Source organism: Nuphar pumila, chromosome 2, assembly GCF_984573655.1.
Source record: "Nuphar pumila chromosome 2, dmNupPumi1.hap1.1, whole genome shotgun sequence".
NCBI lineage: Eukaryota > Viridiplantae > Streptophyta > Magnoliopsida > Nymphaeales > Nymphaeaceae > Nuphar > Nuphar pumila.
This window is the reverse complement of record NC_143250.1, coordinates 98,042,758-98,065,120: the sequence shown is the minus strand read 5'-3', so window position 1 is coordinate 98,065,120 and position 22,363 is coordinate 98,042,758. Positions and strand designations below refer to the sequence as shown.

Below are 22,363 nucleotides of genomic sequence, written 5' to 3'. Positions count from 1 at the left end.
ATTCCAAGTGGCCTCGTCTCCATCGAGGCTAACAACAACCTCACCATGAGCAAATGGCTTAAACTGCTTCACTAAGGAGTCCTCTTCCCCTCCTTCGATGCTTCTAGGATAGGAGACAATATTTGACCATAATTTTATCAACTTTTCTTTTAGAATTAATAGGACTCGTGGATCAGTTTGAAAATTTTAGAAGTTAATCTGTTGGAAGTGCATAAAACTGCTTGGATGAGCACAAATTTCTTCACGGCATATCATTGAGAGTGTATTTTTGGTAAACAAGATTTGATAGCTAGATTTTGTGTTGGAGCAGGATCTCTCCCTATCAGAGTGATAAGCATATTGTACGTGTCAAGACAAGTCTCATGAAACACCACGTAACTGTCAAAACCTTGAAGCCCGATCGACTCATTCTACCTTTTTATTTTCTTTTTTTATGATGGCAGATCTTTTTTTTTTTTGTATTTTTTCACTTATCTGGTGTCATCTCGTAATAAAAAAACTTAATTTTTATGATAACAATAATAAACTGGATAGCATACATGCAAAAACCCCAAAAAATGAGAAAACTCACATGCAATGTTCTACACATTGAAAACCCTATAAAAAATAATTAAATTGGATAATATATATGCAAAAATAAGACAACTGAGAGATGTAATTGACACATACAACCAATAAAAAAAGTTTTTTACCGAAAAACAACAGTGAAAAACTATTCACCGAAAAACCTAGCCGTCAGTAACTTCATCGAAAAAACTCGATTGAGGGACGTTAACGAAGTCATTTTTGATGTTTTTTACTAGAATAGGGGGGCTGATATTCGAGGTTTTGCCATTGCTGGTGAACCGCTACTGATGAACCGTTGCTAATGAACCATCGAATATGAAGGATTTTCGCAAAGTCGAGCTGTTGAAATATTCACCTAAGTGTCGTCAGAATATTGTTGAAATGATTTTGGACCACTAGTTTGGGACCACAAGAAATCAAGGGTTGCGAAAATTGGGAATCTAGATGCAAAAAGGAGGTTAAAAAATGAAGCAGGATAAAATTTTGAAAGAAAAAAAATCGCAATACAGGCAATGCGAATAAAAAATTCCATAATATCAAATTTTTGCAAGGTTTTTGTAATTTTGCAATATTTCATGTGATACTCTTTCTGAATTTAGCATGGTAAGAACTCCCAAAACACTTAAAAGATTTTCTCAACGTGCCTTGCGATACTCATCACTAGTTTTACAAATGTTTTCAAATTTCACAATCTTTTTTAGAATATCCTAACCTCTGGTGCGAAAATCGAAAATTCGCACCTACTAAGGGTAAAAGCGTTAAAAGAAGTTCGAGAACTTAAGACATTGTCTATTCTGTGAATTTGATAAATCATGGAGTTTTTTTTTCAAACAGGTCATTTTTACCGTACAGTACGGTCGTTTTTTGAAAAATATTTCCCTCAGTGTCAAAACACGGACCACCAAGAGAGAGATGTGCGATTTATGGTCAATCCAATAGACGAGGTGCTGGTAATTTCCAAGTGCAATTGAACTCCAATCCAGTAATCAAACACCAAACTCGTCTTTCCTCTCAAAAAAGAGAAAAAAATTTCTCCCCCATCAAACCCTATCCCAAAAGCGAGAGTTAGAGAGAGAGAGAGAGAGAGAGAGAGAGAGAGCTTTTCTCCTTCGCTCAGAATTTACTGCCATCTCCCAAGGAGATCAAAAGAAGTTTGGGGACGGGAGAAGGTAGAGAGAAAAAGAAAAAAAAGAAAAGAAAAAGAAAATCTCCATTTCCTCTCTCTCCTCTCCTGTACGCCATCCCCTCGTTGTCCGGCCTTCCTTTCCATCGACATTCCCTTCCGCGCGTTTTTTCCGCATCTGTCTTTCTCTATCTATAAACCCGTCCCCCCGTCCTCTCTCTCTAGGCATTTTCCCGTCCTTAATCGCCTTCTACAATTCCTAGGAATGGAAAAAAGATCGCGAAATACCCAAACAAGACCGAATCCGCATCAACCACCAATCCTCTGATGTGACCACCCGTTCAGTCGATCCCCTGCTAGTCTTTCTCCTTTTCAGCTTTTCCTCATTCGGGGGGGGGGGGGTCTTTCCTAGTTCATGGTTTTGTGCTTTCTGTGAATATTTTTTGCGATTTCTGGCGTTTCGCGTTTGATTCGGAGGGAGGAAAATGCGGTGAAATGGCGGAGGGGCGGCAGCAGAGGAGGAGCGCGAGGATCTCTGCCCTCGACACGTGGAGGTTGTCCGCGTTGACACGCGCCAGCGGCGCCCCCCGCGGGAAGCACGGGCGGAGGCCCTTCTCCTCCACCCCTCCGGCGCCGCTCCGTGGCCGGAAGCGCGGCCGGAAGAAGCGCCGCTTGAGGGCCGTCGTGGAGGTAGTCGTTAACTCCGCCGGAGCCAGGTGTGCGGCCGGAAGCGGCGGCGACGAAGACAGTGATAATGACGAAGATGATCACCACCACCACCACCAACAACAACGACAAAAAGAAGACGATGAGGATGAGGATGAGGATGAGGATGAGGAGGGGAAGGTGTGGACTCTCTCTCTCTGCTTCTTATATATGTTGTTGCCCAATTATTAGTTTTTAAGGAATATATTAATAGTTTGTGGTGTTCTCAATATTGAGGTTGCCCATTCGTCATTTTCTTTTTGTTTTCCTCCCATTCTTTCTTTGGAAAGTTTCATGTTAACGTCATAGTGATGACCATGGTTGACCATCCACGTTGTGTGGATCTTTTGTACGACGATGGTTGCATGTTGGCATTGAATGGATGCGTTCTAAACGCTGATTGGATCGGCTAGCGATTATGCATGGTCTTTTGGGGTTAATGATTCTTTGTGTTTGATGAGAGAAATAGCGTGGTACTAGCGTTTCGTGGTGGACTTCTGTGATGGGTATGATGAAACTTGAAAGTGGGAAGTGCGTGATTTTGGTGGCTTCTCTAGTTTCTTGAATCAAGTAGTTGGATGGGTGTGCCTGGAGTTGTTGAGTGATTGATTGAAGGCAAGCGTGTGAAAAAATAATGAATTAATGAGAATCTACTTGTTAGGCTTCTAATTTATGGGACTATTGTGGTAAGAAGATGATGGCAGCATGATAAGTCAACTGTGGTATAAAGATAGGTAAGCAAAGATTGGTGGTTGTACCACATAATTCTCCTTCGATATTTTAAAGCATTCACTGTCCATGTTAGTGCTGGCATGTACGCTTCTTCTCTGATTATTCCCTTTTCTATTGTTTGGGCTTTGGACCATGGCAAGCTTAGTTAGTATCCTAGCACATGTAATCATTTGAATGCTGCTGCTTGTGTGCATGTTGGATTATTTCTACTGGATTAGTTTGTTCATACATAGCCTATTTGTGTATTTTCTGTTGGAAACTCTCTAGTAGGTTCACTGTTGGAAAAACCATGCAAAGTTTGTTGATCTTTTTGCTTAGGTTTGTGGTATGTTGGTGTTTCGTCTTTTTTGTTGGTGTTTTTTTTTTTCCATTTTGGCTTCCGTTATTTTGGTAAATATGTTTGTTCACATTATTTAAAAAAGGAATGGTTTCTGGTAATTCTGTCAGATATAACATGAGTGAACAATGAATTGCTAGAAGGGTGTGGCTTCTTCTTAAAGAATACAAACTGAAGAGCCAAAGTTTGTTTGGCGTATTATACTGAATATGATTATTAGTAAGTTTTTGTTTTGTTTATTTTATTGGGAAAAATTAAGACTTCGAATAACCTGAAATGGGTCATCCATATGGCGAGCTTTTGTGTGATTTGTTACTATGATGATGAGTCTATGACATATCCACTGTGAAGTTGGCCTTCCAGAAGCTTTCTAGGATAGCCTGGCCAGGTCTAAATCCCTCTCATCATCAAGGAAATTGCATTAAATATTTATTGCTGGGGCCTGTGGTTTTTTGCAATAAGTGGCAGTTTATCTGGAAATGGTGGTTATTATCAGCTGGTGGTTCACTTGGCTTGAGTGCAACAGAAACATATTCAATCATAGTCTTCTAATGTGGTCACCTATTCATCACCATATTCAGTCGGATATGCTATTTTTGTGCTGGTGCTAATTAATGGATCTCTGATATATCTTGGATTGGCCCTTATAGGATTGTCTAATTTTATTTATTGATGTTACATGCGTTTCTTGACTGTATCCTGTTCAGTTGCTCTTTCTCCCCTTAAATCTATGTTCTTTTCACTTCTGTTCAGAAAAAAATCTTAAATTCTCGTGTGGTACCTTCATATGCGCAATAAAGTCAATTAGCATACTGATATTATTATGATTCAGCCTTTTCTAGTTGAACAAAATAGTACAAATGAAGCATATACAATGCTGGAGAATGAGGATAATTTCTCGTTAACTTAAAAATGTTTCAACGAGGGTAGTTGATAATAATATGAGCATAAGTGACAGGATACAGTTATATGAAGCCTCCATATTACATGCCTATTTTATGGTTGAATAATCCATGCAAAGACGACAAGGATGTAGTGTGCCATCCATTGAGCCCTCTCCAATTGTAGCTTCAGCGGATATGTACACCATGTAAAGATGTGAATACTTAAGAGCTATGTCACAGGGATTCGGCTAGCAGGGTGCCGCACCCGAGTCGACTCGACTCGACGCGGGTGCGGGACCCACGCCGGGGAACCCCTCGGACCCCCTTACATTTTTGCCCCTGCCGCACCCCCGCACCCGGGTTTTTTGTAAGTGCCGAATCCCCGCACCCGCACCTGCACCCGCACCCACACCCATGTGACATAGCTTAAGGGAGGTCATAACAGTCAAGTGACCCATGCCTCTGTCCTGCTTATACAATACTATAACATATTAAGACTTGATGGGTATATACAAGTTAATTCATTTCTATTCTTCTCATAACTCATAAGTTGCTCTTGGAGGTAGTTCAAAAAGCATCATCTGCAAAAGAGGACAGATAAGTTCAACAAAATTGCCAAGTGAAAAGGTGAACTTAGTTCTTATGGCAGAGATTCGAGTAATAGCTTGATATCCTACTTCAGTGCTTGATTTTGGTATGCAAAAAAGGAACATGTTCTAAACTTTAAGCCGAGATATTTAAATTTGATCTGACCAAGTTGACATTTTATCTTCTGACTTCATTTATTATTTTATTTTCAGTTTGTATGATGGAAAAAAGGCTTTCTGTATGATATACCCAAAAGACAAATTTGTTGTGCATTGTCTGCCCTAGCGGGGGATTACCACCTTGATTGGTTGATCCTGCGATCTTATCTTCAATATAGCGCCAAAACTTCATGTTTGTAGTCTTTAATGCTCTTCAAAGCTCATCATCATATAGTTCAAAATTGGTTTCCTAAATGTTGTACTCTTACCTCTTTATATTGCATTCTTATACCTCCTATGAATGTACTGTCTTTCACAACAAGCAACTATAATGAGGGTTGCAAATAGATCCGATCTATGTGGGTAAAACCATAAAACATGGCATTGCAGGCTTGCAGCTAATCTCAGCCATGTACTATCTTCGGATCTAGATTTGGCCGGACCTTGTCTGTTGTGGATCTAGTTGGTCTGGTAAAAATCAGTAAAATCCCTAGTTTTACAAACTTTGTTTGTGATTTCTTCATTTCTTTTTCTATTTTCCCTTCTTTTTTTGTAAGAATCTTGGGTGGGTTTCAATGTAACATTTCTGTACCAGGTAATCTTACATCCATCCAGCAAAGGATGTAGCTCATTGGCACAATTTGTTTGGACTAGGGTTTTACTTGACCCACTGTCAGTCCTACTCATGCATGTCACAGTAAGAACTTGCACAGTACCATGTAGTGAAAGACTACTTGGCAATCCATAGAAAGTTTTGAAATGAGTTTGCAATTGATATTGCATCTCTATGAATTTATGATTAGTCTGTCAGCTTATTGTCTCTTAACCTGAAGACTGATGATTCTTTTTTAGGACCTATTATTCTTTCTTAGGTTTGCTGCTGTAATTAATAATTGTGACTTATTTGTGTTCGTGATATTGGCATGGACACACACACGAGTGGTTATTTTGGAACCTGAATCTGCAGAATCACTCATGCTACAATCTTCGACATCCTAGGTCTCCCCATTCTGTCATCTGGTTCATGTTTCATGTAGCACTCTGACCAAATGAGTTTATGAAATTACATTGATACTTCCATTCCAAATATCACAGGTAACATAGGGGACATCTCTATTTCTCCCTGGGGATCTTCAGAATTGCCACTGCTTAGCTTTTATTTCATTTCTGTTGGGCTTGGTCTTGAATCAAGTGCTCAAAATTGACCATTTTGATTATGAAACTTGCTGCAAAATTCACCAATATGCCATCTCCAACCTTTCCTTGTCTCTAAAAGGTAGAGTAGAAACTTCTTTATAAACTGAATAAGAAACTTGACAGAAAGCAAACTTAGCTTTCTGCAAAAATTAGGCGTCTTTTTGAATAAAGCCAAAAAATTAGGTGCCATTTTGAAAATTGTGCTATTTATTATTTTATAATATAATATAAAGGGTGCTTTTTGTGGAGAGATAGGTGAGTTTTTTAATAAAACCCAAAAAAAATTAGGTGACATTTTAAAAATTTCCTCTTTATTATATAATATGTAGGGCCCTTTTATGACAATGACCTACTCGCGGGAACTCCCTTAGAAGGATCATGCCCAACTTTATCTCAATGGTCATCTTGCATGTAATGATATTTAGGTCCAATCTAAATATTTCCACTTATGTGCTTTTATATAATGTAATAGATCCAAAAAAGCAATAAAATACACCATAGTTAATGAGCCAATATTGCAGTTTACCTGATATTGCATTGGTTGTATTTGAATGGACTGTAAAGAGAGTGAAGGATGACAAAAAACAATACTTTCTGTTTCGTTGAGGCCTGTTTTAAAGGGTTACAAACATATTTTTCCTTCAAAGGAAAATTCTAATATGAACATATTTTCCTGTTTTCAAAGAAAAATAAATATACACCTATCTGCTGAAGGAGGATAGAGTGTCTCTACTGATAATACTAAAAGAATAAAAAAGCAACAGAGCATCATCATTTCAGCATTTACAGTGAGTAAAAAATGGCTGGTTATTCTTTCATAGGAAGTAATCTATATATAATTTCAGCTATTACTGCTTTCCAGCTAAAATAAAAAACTGTTGTAAGAAAGAGGGGAGACGGGTGGGGTTGGGAAGGGAAGAAGTATTTCAACTTCTACATTGTATGGGAGAGAATTTCAGTCTCCACATAAGTATAATAGGCCATGTGCCTCATTCTATTTTGTAATCTGGCCAAGAAGAAGATCTACACATAGTTGCAGTTACACACACAAGATATAGTCACTTGCAGTAACTATGGGAAGAAGAAGAAGAAGAAGAAGAAGAAGAAGAAGAAGAAGAAGAAGAAGAAGAAGAAGAAGAAGAAGAAGAAGAAGAAGAAGAAGAAGAAGTGAGAAGGTATCTTGTTTTAGTGTTTGGAGAAAGGAAAAAGTTTTGGGCTTTTTTCTGTGATTAGTACTTCATCTATACCTAGATTTGGTGATACCTGCTGTGCAGCAAAAATGAGAATTGCTGTCAATATCCTTCTATAAATGTAATTATAATAAGTTTGAGATGGGTGTTTGTGAGGCAAACTTTGCTTTCCCTTGTATGAGACTATTTATTTGCATATGGTTTTTATTGATTTGGAGAAGGCATACGATAGGGTACCTAGGGACGTTCTCTGGTGGACAATGATGAAGAAAGGTATTTCTCTAAAGTACATTAGTATAATTAAAGATATGTATGAAGGAATAGTAACCAATGTCCTCACTTGTGGAGGGGTGACAACTAATTTTCCTATAACGGTTGGGTTACATCAAATTGAAGAGTGCAACTGGAGTGTTGTGCGATCGTAAAATGCCATTGCGGTTGAAGGGAAAGTTTTATAGGACGACTATTAGGCCCACTTTACTATATGGTACGGAATGTTGGGCTGCCAAGAGACCTCATATTCAAAAAATGAGTGTAGCTGAGATGCGTATGCTGAGATGGATGTATGGAAATACAATAAAAGATAAGATTCGGAATGAGGAGATACGTAAGAAGATAGGCGTTGCACCCATTGAAAATAAGATGAGAGAGAATCGTTTACGGTGGTTTGGACATATTCGACGAAGGCCTAATGATGCTCCAGTTAGAAGGATGGAGAAATGGGAAAATATATTAGTTAAAAGAGGTTGGGGTAGGCCTAGGAAGACATGGATGGAGGTGATAGGAAAGGATATGAATGCTTTGAACCTCACCGAGGACATGGCATTGGATAGAAATGAATGGAGGAGAAGGATTCATGTGGAAGACCCAGAATGATTTTCTTTGTTGGTTCATATCGCCGACCCTAATTGTTTTGGGATGAAGGCGTAGTTGTTGTTGTTGGTTGGGTTACATCAAGGATCTGCTTTAAGCCCTTTCCTATTTGCTATAGTGATGGATGAGTTTACGAGATCAATTCAAGAAAATGTGCCGTGGTGTATGTTGTTTGCTGATGATATTGTTGTGATTGATGAGTCTAGAGCTGGGGTTAATGCTAAGTTAGAATTATAGAGACAGACATTGGAAGCAAAAGGTTTTAAGTTGAGTAAGAGTAAGACAGAATACATGGAATGTCGATTTAGTAAGCAACGAAGTAGTGATGGGAGTGTAGTGAAGCTTGGTGAGCACAAAATACCGGTGGATGATTCTTTCAAATATTTGAGATCTATCATTCAAAAGTATGGAGAAATTGATGGAGATGTAAATCATAGGATAAAGGTTGGGTGGATGAAATGAAAAAGTGCAACTGGAGTGTTGTGCGATCGTAGAATGCCATTGCGGTTGAAGGAAAAGTTTTATAGGACGACTATTAGGCCCGCTTTACTATATGGTACAGAATGTTGGGCAGCCAAGAGACATCATATTCAAAAAATGAGTGTAGCTGAGATGCGTATGCTTAGATGGATGTGTGGAAATACAATAAAAGATAAGATTCGGAACGAGGAGATACGTAAGAAGGTAGGCGTTGCACCCATTGAAAATAAGATGAGAGAGAATCGTTTACGGTGGTTTGGACATATTCGGCGAAGGCCTAATGATGCTCCAGTTAGAAGGATGGAGAAATGGGAAAATATATTAGTTAAAAGAGGTAGGGGTAGGCCTAAGAAAACTTGAATGGAGATGATAGGAAAGGATATGAATGCTTTGAACCTCACCGAGGACATGGCATTGGATAGAAATGATTGGAGGAGAAGGATTCATGTGGAAGACCCAGAATGATTTTCTTTTTTGGTTCATATCGCCGACCCCAATTGTTTTGGGATGAAGGCGTGGTTGTTGTTGTTGTTGTGATATGTAGTTGTTGTTATGCTTCTGTAACATTTCAATGTGTAGTAATGGAGTTTTCAGTGGAGGAAGTTGAATTTTATTTGCATTTGTGATATATTTGATTGTTCATGAGGGTGTCTCTGTTTGGTGAAGCTAATTCCTCAGTAACTCGAGGGATCTTTTCCTCTAATACGCCACTTTTATCTGCAGGAAGGGCAGGCTCTAAACCAGGATGATGATTTGGGTGGTACTGGTTAGTCCATTCCCTAACTACTCTGGCCTTTCTCATATCTAGCAAGAGATTTTAAATGTTTAGGATGAAGGCTTGTTATGATTCAGTTATCTGAATCAAGTTTTTCGGTCACAGACAGATCACCAAGGTCTTCATCAATGCCTTGGATTCCTGACAAGAAAACACTTGAGCTTATCCTTGATATATTGCAGAAGTAAGAGATACACTGATTATTTTTCTTTTTTGTTTGTTAATATAGGTAGGTACTGTATGCTGGTTCTGTATCATTTGAAAATTTAAGTAACCTGTCACTTTTTTTTTTAATTTTATGACTATATATTTCGTGTCAGGAAAGATACACATGAAATTTTTACTGAACCAGTTGATGCTGAGGAGGTGGGCATCTAAAATCGATTGGTAATCTTGAGAACTTTATTTGTATTAATGTGTATTTGATAAGCATGCTATTCTTGCAGGTGGAGGGTTACTATGAAATAATTAAAGAGCCAATGGATTTTGGAACTGTGAGGGCAAAACTTCAGGAAGGAGTGTATGCAACTATGGAACAATTTGAGGTTCTCCTCTTTATTGCCATACTCTGTGCACATGTGCGTGTTATTTTGCATTTCACTGATCCAATCCATGAAAGCAATGTTAGTTCTATCAATTTGTGAATGGCTAAGGTGGTTTTAGAATTTAACAGGTCTTTACTGTTTCTGTCAGAGAGGACATAGTTTGTATTTTACTTACATATCAGGTTTATATAATAATAAAGTCTCTATGATATGAACTATTGAATGTGGTTTTGTGTTCTTTTTATTAACTCCTTTAATAGAAGTGCATTGCTCTGCCCAAATCTATGGTAGTACGACTTCTTTCACAAGCTATTCATACAGCCTATGTATACTCCTCTCCTCTTTGGCATATGTTTTGGTACTATGTCAGCTGATTTTTCTCTCAACCACCTGCAGCTCCTCTTTTTCTCCTGTTGCACTTTATTCTGTTTCTCTTGATTTAGTGCTCTTTTTGTTGCCTAAAAGTGAACAACTGTCTGCTTGTTGAGTGCTGACACTCTTTTTCTTCTAAGTTCTTGGCATGTTTTCAATACTAAATCAGATAGAATATTGATCATCAATTTATGAATTGCAGGGGGATGTCTTTCTGATATTCAGTAATGCCATGCATTTCAATTCCACTGCTACCATTTATTACAGACAGGTTAGTTTATTCTATGATTAATTTTGGTCAACAGAATTTTGTCTTCAGGACTTCTGTGTTCTTTTATTGGAGTAGGTAGTTACTGAGAAGATATTAGCTGCTTTTTTAATTGAATAGAAGACTGCTGGATTTTCTAGGCTCGTGCTATACAAGAGTTGGCAAAGAAGACCTTTCATAGGCTGAAAACTGATCCTGAGAACTTTGTATTGGACCATTTGACAAAAAAAACAAAACCGGGTAACATCTCAAAGAAGGCGTCAAGAACTTCTGGAAATTCAAGGGCTCAAGGTGAATCTAGATGCTCAGATTGTGGCTCAGTGTCCCCATTTGCTACTCATAAAAAACAGAGGAATGCACTCCCTGATGGTACAACTGTTATTATGAATGAGCAACATGGTTCTTCGCTTGCCAGTTTGGGTTTTGGAAGAAACCACCATCCCTCCTCCATTGCTCGTGGTTCATGTCCTCTTGCTGATAGTAGAAGAGTCCAAGAAGAAGACCTTTTAGGTGAGGACATGAAGCTTCTGAAATGCGTTCACCAGACTATGTCTCCTGAACTGTTCTATTGGGAAGGAAAAAACTTAAAATCTGTTTCCCATTGTGTTGGTGTCATGTAAGCAGCTTTCACTTGTGCATGCTGATGATATTCTGTGGCTTGCGATGCATGTAAGCACACATTGCAGTAGTGAGTACAGGCACCAGACACATGCATGCACATACGTAAACATGCCTTTTCTGCTGGTGGTTCAGTTTTTATATACTCCCTCTGGAAAGCATTCAGCAGAACAGCAAAGTTTTATCACTTTGCTGAAAACTGATTGCGTATTTTCTGGTCCTTGTAGAACTATGTAAATGATTTAAACATGTACCTTGATTGCACTGTTATTTTTTAAAGGATGTAACTTTACAGGTATATTGTACTCCATCTATGTGATACTGACATATATATATGCCTTTTCTTCACGCACAGAACTTTTTTGTACATTCGGTTATCACGTGATATGGGAAAATGTAATTTGAATGTTTTTTAATTTATGTCCAAGATAATCACGATACAAGCAGTAGATCCCAAAGGGAATCCTTGAAATCACTATTCATCTAAGACATCTAGGCATCATGAGACGCTGCTGTGACAGTAGTGATGTCATAATCAGTCTTTCTTATCTTCATCAAAAGTTTTATCTGCTGAGGTTTTGCATATGTTCACCATGGTTGTATACCATTAACTTGTTTTGAATCTTCTAGGGTGTCTGAAGGATGGATGGACATCTTGTTTTCCGGAGGAAGAGCGCCGCTCGACATATAGATCTTGGAACCCTTCATCCAGCCAAAGTGATACAATGCTTTTGCCACCATGTTGGGGCCCAAGGCAGCTTGTTTATGTGAGTCATCACACATGACTTATGACTAAAAATTGAATCAATGGACCTCATCCATTTTATATCTTATCCTTGTTTCCTCAGGTTATTTTTAAGATTGCATTTGCAAATGTGTCTTTGACTCTGTAAGCACATTAAGCAACAAATAAGAAGAATCTAGAGGAATGTTAGGATAATACCTTTACAATAACCAAAACATGTGCAAAACACTGCATGCCTGACTAGTTAGGGCTGTATAAGAGCCAAGAGCTGTTTGATCTTGGTTCATTGCAGCCTGAACTAGGCTCTAACTCCACTTGGTGTAGCTTGAGCAAGTTTGACCTCTGCTCAGCTAGAATATTAAGTTCTTGATGTGTGAGAGGATGGGGTTGGTAAAACCCTTGAGGTCCCAACTGCCCACCGGGGAGTACACCCAGCTTCGACCTTGCGGCAAGGGATGGCACCCGTGGGTTTCGAACTTGTGACGTCCTGTCAACTTGGTGACATTCATAAGTCTCCCCCCACCAGATGAGGGGAGCCCTTGTGGGCATTGCAGCAGCACCAATTGTTGCAATAAAAGCATCAAATAAAAGGGATAGCCATAAAAAAAATCACTACATAAAAAAAAATGAATGAGTTATCGAGCTCGTAATAAGCCCAAGGTCAACTTGTTTAACTAGATGAGCCTCAAAACTGCTTGAGATTGGCTTGTAGCCAAGCTTCAGAGGGCTGAGCCTGAGTGTCTCGTAAGAAGTTTGGCTTGTTGTGCAGCCCTGTCGTTGGTAGACTGTTTTAAGGTTCTGATGATGGCCACGGTGTTGGATGTTAGTGTCTTACTTCTGGCTGCTGGGATGGAATACTGGTGATTGCAAGCCTTTGTCATGTAACTTGTGAAAATTTCTTTATACCACCAGGAAGAAATCCATATGTGGCTTGGTTTCTTATTTTTACTTCCAACTTGGTTGATAGAATGTTTATATTGCTCCAGGTTAAAAGTTTTATTTGCCAGATCTAAGATTTCAATGTGTACCCGGGTTTTAAGCATCTTCAAAAGAAGATAAGCTGCTCTCTGAATGTGGTGGTCTACCAAATTTGCTGAAATACCAGTCTGTTATGTAGTCTACGTGTTGCTTACAACTGTTTGTATCAACATTATAAAATTGCTTTTTTCTTTTGAGAGTATCAGCGTTATAAAGTTGCTATGCTTAAAGAACCTGTCATGCCTTGAGTGGAATTTACACATATATTCATTTGAGCCCTACCAGGCGGTTGCACGCCTTTCTAGAAATTGCCTAGAAACAGAGAAGCAAATGGAAGTAAACTTGCTCTTTAAGAAATGACTGCATCTGTGTTGATATTTTGCTGGAGATATGCTGTTGGTGTGGTTTATGCATGTGTGTTAGTCTTCTGAAACTACCACCTTTTTGAAGGGTGGTTCCATAGTTTTTCATTATTAGCCGTAATGGAACTCTGCTTGCTGAATATTTTTTTGCAGTAGGCCATCATTAAAACTTGTCAAGGATCCGGTCCTGTTATTAAGGGACTGTAGGTAGTAAACTGAATGTTGTCATTCGCTTTGGGACTTTGGGGCACTGAGAAGTTATGAAATTGACATGTACAACTTTTTGAAAGGGAAAAATATGGGAATATTGTTATGTCTGTTTTTCTGCTTTTTCTTCACTTCCTAATTCAGAATGATCTTTACTCAGATATAAGCATCAAACAAGATAGGTAGCAATAAGCAACTAAAAAGTTTAATGACATTGTAAAGGTGGTTGTGATGAATTGTTGAGGGATGTCCAAATAGACAAGTATGGGATAAATATGTCATTACTATTACTGTAGTTATGCTTGTGCTTAGAGTGCCTTACCCAGTCCTGCAAGCATTCGACTGTCTGGCCGTGAGCAAGATTTTAAGAATCTGAGTCATCTCAGTTCCATTAGATTTCTGTTTGGACACCTGAGGCCTACTGTTTGAACCATAGTTTTTAAGTGTGTTCTAAGAGGCGTTGAGGGTGTGTGTCCTTAACGCCTCTCGACCATGTATGCCCTGAGGCTTCAGTCTCTCCAAGGGAAGTGAGGCTCGGGCATCTTCCTTAAAGAGGCTTAAGCCTCTCAATGAGGCCTGGGACTCTCATAGAGGCCGATGCCTCTCTCTCAAAGGTCAGCAATTAGCTGCTATTTGGTAAGTTACCAATAGAAGTTCTAAGAAAATCAAGTTGTCAACTATAAAGATCTCACCATTTATATTACTAAAAAGTTGAAAATGATGAACATGTTGAATTTTGTTATTACTTATATTTTAAAATTCGCCTAAAATTATTGGAAAATAGACAATGAATCTATCATTCCCATTGCCACAACAGAAAACAAGAATGTTATGCTTCTCATAAAAAATTAACTGAAGGCATAGTCACAAATATTGGTTGCAGCTATATCTTGCCAAGACAAATTCTTGCAATAATATAGGTATAGTTGATAAATCTCAGGAAAACTCGGTGCTTGAAAACTTGAAAAAAATATAAAAATTGCAGAAATAAGTGAGAAAATAACATGTTTAGATAATAAATACACATATAATAAAATAAATAAGTAAAAAAATAAAAGAAAGAAGAAAAACATATTTAATATATTAAAAAGAAGTAAAAAGGGTAAAAGTAACTGACAATATCATGATACTATCGTGGTAATATCAAGATATATATATACATTTTTATATTTTCAAAATGTCACAATATTTTGCCTTTAATATTGTTTTATGAGTTTACAGTGATATTATCATGATATTTTCAAAATATCACCTATATCTGCGACTAATTGAAGGCAATAATTTTGTAATTTTATTCTTTTTCCTGTGTACTTTAATATAATATTTCTTTCTTATAATTTTTAGAATTATAATATTTATATTCTAAAGACATATTTAGTCTTTCATTGAGCTTGTTTGGTTTGTGGATTGATGGGAATCTTGTATAGATATGAAATAGATATTTGTTTTGTTTAATCTTGATAGGGCGCCATATCGAAAAGCATAAAAGAAAACAACAAAGAAATGTAGTTATAACTTGCAACATAGATTTTTTTTCATAATTATTGCAATAATTATGACTTATTCATGCCCTATATAGTGAATGAAATATTTTATTGTACTTATGGATTTGTTCATACCTTTTAACTTTACATCTTGAAAAATATTGAGGCTTACGCCTCGAGGCTTATTTTTTGAAAAATGCCTCACTATGCCTCACCTTTTTAAAAACCTTGGTTTGAACCATCAACATTTTTTTGAAGACCACACCTTGAATTTCATATCAAATGTATGTTTGTAATCGAGAAGGTATTAAGGCTCCATATATTTTCAATTTGGAATACTCTCTCTCTCTCTTTGTATTTATGGGTGTGGGGGGGGGAACAGGCAGGCTGTTAATTTTGGAATTATAGTGTAAAAACATCCGAATCTTTGTGCCAACTGAAACTCTTACAGGAAACAACATTTTAAGTTGGTTGATTTACTAGTTGTCAAAACTTTTGCAGGTTAATCAGGAGGGGGGGGTTGGGTATGTGGAAAGTCTTGTGCATTTTGCTGCCGATCTGGGACCTACTGCAAAGATGGTTGCCCAATGGAAAATAGATCAGGGTACGTTTGCTGAAGCCCCGAATATGGTGGCCTCCTTTCCAGCAACACAGGTGCGAGTTTTGCCTGTTAATATGACTAGTGCTTGCACTGCATCAAGTGGCCAGTTTGTTGCAACAATGAAAACCAATAGAGGTGAGGCCCCGGCTGTTCAACCTAGCCTAATTGGATTGCCAGACTCGCATACAGCTGTTCGTTCGTTACCCTCCAGTTCAACGGCCCAACCTGATTCTAGGCATATGTTGGCTCCTAGACCTGAGCTCGCTTCGTCGGTTTCCCAATCAAAGCTTCTTGAAATTGTGTCAAGAAACAGTAATACTTGGGTTGCTGGAAATGGAGGTGCTGATGCAGATTTAAGACAGTCAGCTTATTGCCATGACAATGGTGCAGCATGGCCTGGTCTGGTCAAATGCACGTCAAGGCTGATGCTGGCTGATGAGTCAGGCCAAGGGATCAGCTTTACAAGGAATGGTTTATGGCCTCATCACCCTGAGTCGCTGCCTCCATCTTCTCATCAGCCTCGACAAGCTGCAGTCATGGACATGTCGTATGTTCAGGCATGCTTGAATGGTCTGAGCTCGTGCTACGGCCGGCAATGGCAAGGTTCTAAGCCAACAGAGCCTTTGGTTGAAATGCCCGTGCCTGATTCAACAGATGCTTGGGAACAAAGCTGGAGTCTGAGAAACCAAGCCAGGCCACCATCTCAACCCATTTCTGATAGTCAGCCACCAGATTTGGCACTTCAGCTTTGACTATCAATTTTTTCAAAATATTCTCAAATTTCCTTCATTGTCTCCCAATGTACAGTTGTGCCTATTTTGTTGCGGAAATCTCTCTCTCTCTCTCTCTCTCTCTCTCTCTCTCTCTCATGTGCCCGCACGCGCGCACATCTGTAGGAGGATTGGCAGGAAAATATCATTACAATCTGAAAGCAATTTTATTAAGGGGTGTTTGTGTTATGCCCTTTCCTGTTAAAGAGGCCCTCTTTCATAGGAAAGGCCTCTTTCTTTAAGAGTGAAACAAGTGTCTCCATGAGAAACATGTGGTGGGGCCCACATAATAAATGCAAAAATGCATCCTTCTTTCCTATGAATTAGTCAAAATGAGTTAATATTTTTCTCCCATGGTAAAGCACTTCCCCTCTTGGGCGTCCCTTTCAAGGGAAAGTAGCTTTCCTTGGGTGTGAGTAACAAAATCTCCCCTAAGAATTGAACAGACCCTTTCGCCTGCACCTTCTCCTAGTAACTAGGTGTTGAAATTGAATTCACAACTTGGCTGAACCATGTCCACAGCAAAGCAAGGTGAGACTGTGGAACAGCCGTGGGAAGCTGGAATGGGGTCGCTCGTAGATAGGCCTCCCAGAGCTCTGTCCTAGACCTGGAGCATGCCGGAAGCCTGCAGTAACAGCCACTGACTATATCCTATATTATCGCACGGAAAAATCACCTCCATAGCACGGAGCAGGAAGGCCAAGCACTGGGAGTCAAGACTTCCAAGAGCTTCGCCGATGTGGTAAGGAAGGGCACAGGTGCGTTTGATGTAGAAGTAACGAATGCAATTGGTAATGTTCTAGTCCGTGGTGTTGCAGCGAGGAAGATATGGTGGAAGGGTGCAGGAGGCAATAAACTCAATTTCTGGTTGTTCAGTGGCGAGTCTACATTGGTCAGAAGGTTGGCGGCCTTCACTGATGTTAACATGATAGCAATTGAGGATCTCAGGGAAAACCTAACTTAGAGGGACCCAGAATATTTCCGAAAGTTCTTGATGCCGATGTTAGTCAGGTTAAGAACCTAAGCGGAATGAGGAGGTGATACTTAGGCTGATGAAATCATCCAACGCTTTGCAGCCAGCGCAGCAAGGCTGGTGGTGTGAGGCTGGAAATTGTGTGTTGCCTTTGTTGTGGCTACAAAAGAGACAAGTACCACCCACATCTTTTCAAGGCCAACATGGGGGTTCAACCAGTTCCGGAGGAGCAAGGAGAATGCAAACACCATCCACATGGACAACACCTGCAAAATGAGTCTTGGGGGATTGGTTGTGCGATGTATGTGCTTACAACAACTTCAGGTGTTGGAGCATTGCTGCGTTCCAAGGAATACAACTACAACTAACACCTCTCATGTCCCACATCCCCCACTTGGTGTAACATTGAAGTTGTTCGCGCACAACCAGTTTGCATCAAAATCGAATTTACTTTAGCATGTTAAGATTACCTTTATGAATAGGTTGGTCTCTAATATATTCTACTAGTCATTTAATATTGTGCCCAAATGAACGATTCTTTATATAGAATCAATAATATACAAAATCATAGAAAATCACTTTAGCTTCATAAATGTGATTACATATAACCATAATGTATTGTCATACATCATAAGGAATCAAACAAACATATCTCCATTATATGTTGAGAATATAATCCCGGTGCTATCCATTTAGTAAAAGAATTTATAGTCATTTCCTTCGTACCGATTGTATCAATACACAATAATGTTTTTTAATTATTTTTTTAATAACAAAATACTTTAACTCCATGCACTACAAGAATTCTACAGATTAGCGACGAATGCTATCTAACGCTAATCCATCATAAATCCGTCGTTGAATTGTTTAGCAACGGATTAACGATGGATAATGTCCATCACAATTCCTTGGTCACTAATTAGCGACAGAACTGATCTGTCGCTACTTTGCGATGAATTAGCGAATGCCATGATCTATCATGAGTTCATCGCTAAATAAACACTGATTTGGTTTTTGCGACAGATACATATCCGTCACTAATTCATCGCTAAATTTGCTACAGATATTATTCATCGCTAAATAACGTCGCCATTTTATGACTGAATTTCTTTGAAAAATCCATCGCTGAATATTAACAACGGATAATATTCGTCGCTAATCCATCATAAAATTTTTAAAAAATAAAATAATTTTATTTAAAATATAAATATTGAGAAAAAATTTCTTGTTATACAATTTATATAAGTTGTGTATAAAAGATATACACATAAAAAATACATATACAAAGTAGGTGAAATAAATTTAACACAAGTTATAAGTGAAACAAATTTAACAACCTAGTATAATCATCGCCAAGTTCTAATTAGTTATAAGTGAACATATACAAAGAGTTTCGTTTGAAACAACAAGTACGTGAAATAAATTCAACACATGAAGCTACTCCTCGCCAAGATTCAGAGCATCATCTTCTTCATTGTCTCGATCTGCCCCTCCATCTATGCCTCCATCAGCTCCTCTACGCTGATCATCTCCAGCATCCTACATGAGAACCAAAATGTTAGTATTGATAAACAAAATATAATGAAATAAATTATATGCAATGTACCTAATCTAAGGCAATCAAAGTAGGTACTCTTACGTTTATGTGTTTCAACAAACACATCCTTGTAAGGCACATGACCTCTTTTTTTGGCTTCCTGTAAGGTTAAATGATAAAAAAAATCAATTAAAAAATATGCAAAAAAACTTATAAATTTGATAATATATATTGATGAGTTACCATTTTCTTCTAGTGGCTCTCATGTACACATTCTATCTATATGTTGAGTAAATAACTTTAACCATTATGAAACTATACATACCAACCAACGTTGACTTATGATGTGTATGAGTAACTGGTGTAGGTGGGTCATCTGCAGGCGAAACATCATCTATAGAGCAATGAGTTAGAAATTTTAAGCAACATATAAACAAAAACATAATGAATGCCTATATTTAAATATAACACAAAGACATCTACCTAATGCTGTTTCACGGCCTCCACTTGATCCTCGACCACTACGACCTCCACAAACTATATTCTAACAAATAAAAATGTTATTTGGATCAGTTACATAACTTTTGATCTTAGTATATCCAAAAATGTAAAATTTAACTGCATAAAAGGGAAAGAATTACATGTGCACTCTCACCTCCATGGAATGCATAGTAGTAATTATGGTGTCTAATGGATGTTGCAATTGCTCATAGTCAGAACCTAGTTCTCCGTCATCACTGGCATCAGAACCAACATCATCACCATCTTCAGAGTCGTCATCCTCAAGTCCACTAAACTGATAATCGATATGTTGTTGCTCTGTAATCACTTTTATACGTGGCTCAACCGACTCTAGAACCTTAAAACTCTTATTGAAAAAGTTCATCTGCTATCAAGAAAGAAAAATGTAATAAAATTAGATATGATGTACCTTCACCTTAATAAAATTAGAAAACTGATCCATGTTTTGAACAAAACATAAAAGAGTGAGACCTACGCAGCATGATGCCGGACAACCTGTGTCAAAAGACTCCTGGATTGTCCTTGCTTCAATGATTTCAAATCGAAAATAAATAAATTTGCCTCATCTTCATATTCATCTAAAGCAGCTTGCAACTTTTGAGGCAAAACATTTTCCCTAGAATGTCTAGACCTCCCTTTTTCTCCTTGAGAAGCCAACATATATTCATATGCATTTCTGTAGGGACGGATCATTATGTGAGAATATAGTGGTTCGGAAAAGTCCATAGAATAAACAAAATAACCAAATGATTTCATACATTTTCACATCACACTAGTGCTTCATTTCCAGCATCAGTTATGCAATCAGTTGAAAAGAAATGCCTAAAATCAGTACTCATGATTGATATGCTCGTTAAAGAAGAAAAGCTAAAGAACTGTAGAGAAGCTGGAAGAAAGAAGGATAAAAACAATTTAATCAGAATGTCAATGGAACATATTGACTAATCATTCTTACTCTGACAAGTTTTGATTAACCTATTCGAGTAATCAATAGCATTATAAAAGAAAAAGCTACAATAGATCTACTCTTGAATAAGCTAAGAAATATCTAAACAGTTTTGAGGTTTAAGGTTATCTCTCCTTTTCTATTCATAAACCTTTTTGATTGCCTGTCACTCTTTTTTGTGTTTTAGTGCAACTGAATTCTTATTATGACAACTATCACATCATCTGTTAACAAGGCTGCTTTATGAAGAAAAATATCACCTTCAAATGCATAAAATAAAAGTTTGGTTTATGAATACGAGGCATATCAATCTCCAACAACTGTGTCCATTCTGGTAAATTTTCTTCGCATGCTCTTAGTGAACGCTTGATATATATCTATGTATCCAGATGCATGCAGAAGCATTGCACATGAATAACAAATGCATAAAGATCAGATTATACATGGTTAAGTCATATAAAGAAGAAGATAGAATATTCAAATCACAAGTATAGCAACCCAACAGTTTAATGAAACATAAAAGGGGGTATCTTGGATAAGATATCAGTTTTCAAGAATAGGGAAACCATTAAAAGCATAAGAACATACCTCTACTGTTTGTAGTTCACTGAGAAGAGACTCAGATGGGCTTGTAATTATCTTATAAATATGTGACCGCTGTAATAAAGAAATAAATTAGTTATAATATGCACATGAGAGTTGCCATAAGTTAAAAAAGTAATTATAAACAAGAGAAGTCTTGGTCTCATATAGCTATCAACAAATTTCTGAATATGATATTGTGCTTTCCTCAGCATTAACAAAACCCTACCTGCAAATTATTGCAGTTTCAACATATTCAACAATTAACAAAAACATATCAGTGACAAAATGCACAGGTTACTGTCAAACACATTAAAAGAACACATGAATTTCACAAACTATTAGATGGATAACAATTATGGACATGGTAGGGCAAAGAAATCATAGCTAATACCTCAAATACTTGGCAGAACAACATCAAGAGAAGCTTAGATCAAGAAATTCGGGCACCAATCAAACATTCAAGAGCCCATAACCAATTTATAAGTACACCAACAAAACTTGCATTGGAACAAACCTATGTCACACGAACACTTCCCCTAGCATGTGTATCCCGTGTTGACACGGCATGACACAACACGACACTCAGACATTTCATGGAATCATGACACTTCATGGACATAGTCAAACCAGTTTCACACAATGCCTCGAATCATACTCATGGACATGCTCCCTATAATGCAACCATCAAAGTTGAGTGCCAGAAGATAGCTAGTCCACCAGATCAGGCATTGCTGAAGAATTGCCAGCCAAAAGGTCCCCACAAGGCAAAAGGTGGGATCTGACCCTGCTGATGCATTTGTCATGCTTTGTTACTTTTTGATTACCATGTGTGATAATGGTGATGGCGTACATAGACTTCACTGAACGACTTCATGGCGTTGTCCTTCATGGCCCTCGCCAGAGTGGCGAAGACAGAGCATCAGAAACCGAAGGGCTTAGTCTTGAGAGCGGGGAGGGAAGGGGTGGAGGAGAAGGAGGAGATCTCTGGCGTGCAAATGATGGTGGTCACGATGATGTTGCGGCTCTAACCGAACGACAATGGGGGAAAGAAGGATGAGGTTGCTCTGGCAAGGCCGCAAACGGGGAAAGGCAAAAGCGAAGAGGGAGGAGGTGGCGCCGTTGATGGGGCTCTCGGTGGTGGCACACGGCGGTGAGAGAGATGGAGTGAGGGAAGAAGAAGGAGGTGAAGGAGAGAACTCGGGCGACGAGCAGCGGGCAGCTGCTGCGTGCGAGAAATGAAA

General features: G+C 38.3%; 1 protein-coding gene across 2 annotated transcripts; it reads left to right on the top strand.

The window, feature by feature from the left end:
- The first annotated feature begins 1,695 nt into the window (after positions 1-1,695).
- Positions 1,696-16,578, top strand: LOC149846330 (uncharacterized). Of its 2 annotated transcripts, none has more exons than XM_089997951.1 (9): positions 1,696-2,536; positions 9,558-9,600; positions 9,715-9,793; positions 9,935-9,975; positions 10,056-10,154; positions 10,729-10,797; positions 10,935-11,304; positions 12,043-12,179; positions 15,690-16,578. In XM_089997951.1, exons 2-9 carry the CDS (start codon positions 9,580-9,582, stop codon positions 16,539-16,541), a joined length of 1,668 nt encoding a protein of 555 aa, XP_089854077.1. In that variant the 5' UTR covers positions 1,696-2,536; positions 9,558-9,579; the 3' UTR covers positions 16,542-16,578. The 2 variants fall into 2 exon arrangements, with proteins under 2 accessions (XP_089854077.1, XP_089854076.1); XM_089997950.1 differs by having other exon boundaries at positions 9,930-9,975.
- The last annotated feature ends 5,785 nt before the right edge of the window (positions 16,579-22,363 follow it).

Coding starts and splice junctions, on each gene's coding strand:
- LOC149846330 (XM_089997950.1), top strand. CDS start 2,186: ATGGCGGAGGGGCGGCAGCAGAGGAGGAGCGCGAGGATCTCTGCCCTC. Junction 9,976..10,055: donor AACCAGTTGATGCTGAGGAG/GTGGGCATCTAA, acceptor CTATTCTTGCAG/GTGGAGGGTTACTATGAAAT. Junction 10,798..10,934: donor CTACCATTTATTACAGACAG/GTTAGTTTATTC, acceptor TGGATTTTCTAG/GCTCGTGCTATACAAGAGTT.